At 30.6% G+C, this 3,853-nt stretch overlaps 1 protein-coding gene across 1 annotated transcript; it reads right to left on the minus strand.

Annotated features, from left to right (window-relative positions):
• Positions 1 to 2,643: 2,643 nt before the first annotated feature.
• LOC113381085 (RNA-binding protein pno1-like) lies at positions 2,644 to 3,603 on the minus strand. The gene is made up of 3 exons (XM_026620072.1): positions 3,351 to 3,603; positions 3,116 to 3,278; positions 2,644 to 3,023 (listed from the first exon to the last, which is right to left on the minus strand). Exons 1-3 carry the CDS (start codon positions 3,578 to 3,580, stop codon positions 2,679 to 2,681), a joined length of 738 nt encoding a protein of 245 aa, XP_026475857.1. The 5' UTR covers positions 3,581 to 3,603; the 3' UTR covers positions 2,644 to 2,678.
• Positions 3,604 to 3,853: the final 250 nt, after the last annotated feature.

A 3,853-nucleotide genomic window follows, 5' to 3' on the forward strand; every position in this document is an offset into this window, starting at 1 on the left:
AGCATGTTGAAGACAGCGCCCAAATCCAGCAAAACATTTTGAAAATCGCGAAAAAAGTTGATCGTAGGGGTAGAAGTAGTAAATTTTCTAAAAAATGATTTCATATTCGAAATCAACGCTTTTGATCAACGAAAAAAAATTTAATTTCATTAGTAAAATTTCGATGTTGCAACTAAAGATTTTGATATTCTACTCATGCATCGGAGTTTATTCAAAAAACGGACAGCATTTTCAAAATCAACGCCCTAACATTTATCCGAACCAGTTAGAACGTTCTAAAAATTGCGAAACAACTCGATTTTTTTGAAAAAAAATCGACGTTGCAACCAATATTTCAATTTTTTGCAGAGGTATGTGAATTTATCTAAAAACGGATAGCATTTTCGAAGTCAGCGTTCCAAAATTTATTAAAATCAGTCAAAAACGTTTTAAAAATTGCGAAAACAAATCCATTTTTTATCAAAACTTAGATGTTGCAACCAAAGATTTCGTTGTTTTGCGGTGATACATCAAACTGAAAGCTCATCACTCGTGATAATTTTGTCCTTTCATTAAAAAGACTATGTCCAATGAGTTCCTGATTATATTTAAAAAAAAGTGAACAGTAAAAGTAAAAATAAACCATAGATATCTTCATCTTTGAAAATTTGAAAAAATTGAAACGGCGAAAAATTAGCAAAATAAACCATGAATATATCTTTGAAATGTTGAAAAAATTAAAACGGCGAAAAATTAGCAGAATAAACCATAAATATATCTTTGAAAAAAAAAAATCTCAATGAAAACCATTCATAAACTCATTTCTTTGGATAAAGAGTGTAAAGAGTGTAATTGAAAATAAGAACATAACTGTTTTGTTCTTTTATAGTTACTGGGTATACCGAATTAAAGGATATAAGTGAAAAGCTTGTTACTTTGTTACGGATAGAATAGAAATAGAAAATTTCTTTATATACAATATAAAAATATAATTTTTCAATGAACTTTCTAAAGTCCAAACAAATTAAATGAAAAAAACACAATTATATGCACGTCACCGTAATAAACCGTAATATTATTATAAATTAAAAATAATTTAATTTTGAAACCATACACTATCAATTCGTAATAATATGTTGTCATTTCCAATAAGTTTAACTATAGTTGAAAATATAAATTAGTGAATTAAATAATATCTCAAGCGAACTTTTCTTTAAAGCCTCTAATGCGTGAACTTGCTTAAAATAATCACGAAATTGTCAACTTATCGAAAAATGTGTTTTATCAGAACTAAATTTAGCAGTACAACTTAATGCTTAGCGGTTACCTTTAAAACAAATTGAATAATCCTGCCTTTAAACGCCGGTAATGTGGCCCAGTGGTAAAGCGCTCGGCTTGCAAACCCATATGCACTCGGATCGAATCCCCCAAGCGACTATGCATTAGCTTACAAATCCGGTAACAAAATAAAAGTAAAACTCACATGAAATTCAAAATCCTCAGGAAAGCACGAGCGACCAGCATTAACATCTTGAGCTAGCGAGTAACAGGATCACACTGCGTTCATTTGTACACTGGTATAAAGTGATGATGTACTGTCCGTTTTTGAAATTTGCAATAAAACTAAGATTACCACGAATGTACCGTTACTCTACCTAATACTGCCGACATCTGTAGGGTAAATAGATGTTATAAATTTTCTAAAATAAAACTAGTTATATGAATTCATATGCAAAAATTGCAGACAAGCATTTGATGCTTTTCAAACACTAAAATTCTTTAAGTTTCTCAAAAAATTGATACAATGACACTGCAAGATACACTTTTATAAGCTAACTGGGATTCTGAAGTGGCAAAACCCATGCTTGCTAATATGTACCACCACCAAAACATTCCTACAGGAAACTAATTATTTGCACATTTAGCTCTGTATCTTCGAAATGGCTGGACTGCCTTTGCTAAAAACTATCACCTCTTCTCCCAATCATTACAAATAGAATGTATTTTAAATCATTCAAATCGGATACTCCGTTCTCTCAAAAACTCGATTTGTATTTTCTGCATTCTTTGCTCCGAATCTCCGTAATGATTAGACCTGCCTTTGCCAAAAACTTATCAGCACATCTCCCTATCAATAAGGATCGAATGTTTTTTAAACCATTCAAATCGGTTGATCCGTGCGCCCGAAAACGTGGACGAAAAAATGCGGACATACAAAATACACACACATCCATTTTTGTGAGGTATGCCAAAATGTTCAGAAACCTTCAAAACGTCGAGAAATGCAAAAATTTTCATTTTCGATTTTCGGCCCATTACTATAACTACCCTATGGGAAGTTAAAAAGAAATATTCATCAAATAATGACCCAAAGAGGCTCATTTTTTTAAAAGTTTTTATTTTACTGTTCTTACCAAAATATTCAGTTTAGCTACCATAAACTTTATCATCATACAAGTTTTCCTTAAATAGATTTGGTAAGGTAAACTTTTAAACTAATAAATTCTATTTAATTCAATCATTCACTCTTTCTCATAATTATATTAGCCATATCAAAATTTAAGATTGAACATTGTTACACTATAATTCATAAATAAATGTATATACTTAGCAATAAACTTATTACATAGTGTTATAAATAAAAGACAATTTTCATATACACATGTATATTCCGAACTCTGAACTATAACAATAAATATTCACAATCTCTCTGATATCTTTCCAGCAACATTCCTCAGCTGTCCATATACTTTGCTTGGAGCTGATCCCAAAATCAAATTACATATCGATCTCCTGGCAACCTGTATATTTTGAAAACTTCCTAGAATATGAATTTTGCTATCTGCCAAAACAATTCGTGTTCTTGTAACATTCTCAATTGTGAACTTTGTTCGGCCTCCTTTGCCAGCTAATCTACCTATGGCTCTGCTTAAATGGTCTCCTTTTAAAGTCTTTACATCTTTTATTTCGAATGACTCAACAAACAAATCATCCAAACGCAGCAAAGCTAAGGCGTCTTCGACTTCAAAACCAACAACAAAAGCCTAAGAGAAATAATAAATAGATAGAAACTTGACAATATCTGATAGATACTAATGTAATAAATAATGGTTCTAAAACAATCTAATTAGGTTACCTTAACAAAATCAGCAGCTTTTTGCAAGTTTCCTATATCATCAGTCTCAGAACTTGTCCTAATTTCAACCTGTCTTGTTTTTAAATTAAATCTGACTTGCAAATGCATATGTTCTACTATAGGGCTAAATATTTTCAACCAATTCTCTTTCAGAGGCGTATATCTGTAATATATGACAGCATTGACAAAATGTTTTAAAACAAGGTTAATATCATTATTATTATTATTATATTACCTATGTGATGGTACAGGAATCTTTCTCACTTCTGATTTTGAATCTCCTCCATAATTAGGCTTAGTTTTCTTCCTCTTTGTGACAGCCTTAGACCTGCCTTGAACTCCTTGAATTTCTTCAGTTTGCATTGAATCATCTTCTGATTGCAACCTTTTCTTTTTGAGTGATTTAGTTGTTTTAATTGGATTTTTTGCTGGTAAAAATGCTTCTGTATCTAAATCAACATCCATTTTTAAGAAATAAATACTAGCACGTGTCTTACAAGAGAGATGTTAGTTAAAAAAGGTTATATTTATAATTATCCTTCAAAATGACAGATGAAAAAATGCGATGGTGGCGCTGTCTCTGACGTTATCCGGTAAATTTAAATTACAATACCCGGTTATATTTAAATTATAATAACTGGCTTCATTCATTTTAAAGTATTTACACTATTTAATAGTATTTATACAAATTAGCTTGCTAACGTTTATATTATGTATGTTAAAGATAAAAGAAATAAT

Source organism: Ctenocephalides felis, unplaced genomic scaffold (genome assembly GCF_003426905.1).
Source record: "Ctenocephalides felis isolate EL2017-DRISC unplaced genomic scaffold, ASM342690v1 CF-g0.4_SCAFFOLD_02566, whole genome shotgun sequence".
NCBI classification, from domain to species: domain Eukaryota; kingdom Metazoa; phylum Arthropoda; class Insecta; order Siphonaptera; family Pulicidae; genus Ctenocephalides; species Ctenocephalides felis.

Coding starts and splice junctions, on each gene's coding strand:
- LOC113381085 (XM_026620072.1), bottom strand. CDS start 3,580: ATGGATGTTGATTTAGATACAGAAGCATTTTTACCAGCAAAAAATCCA. Junction 3,279..3,350: donor ATTCCTGTACCATCACATAG/GTAATATAATAA, acceptor CATATATTACAG/ATATACGCCTCTGAAAGAGA. Junction 3,024..3,115: donor AAGCTGCTGATTTTGTTAAG/GTAACCTAATTA, acceptor TATTTCTCTTAG/GCTTTTGTTGTTGGTTTTGA.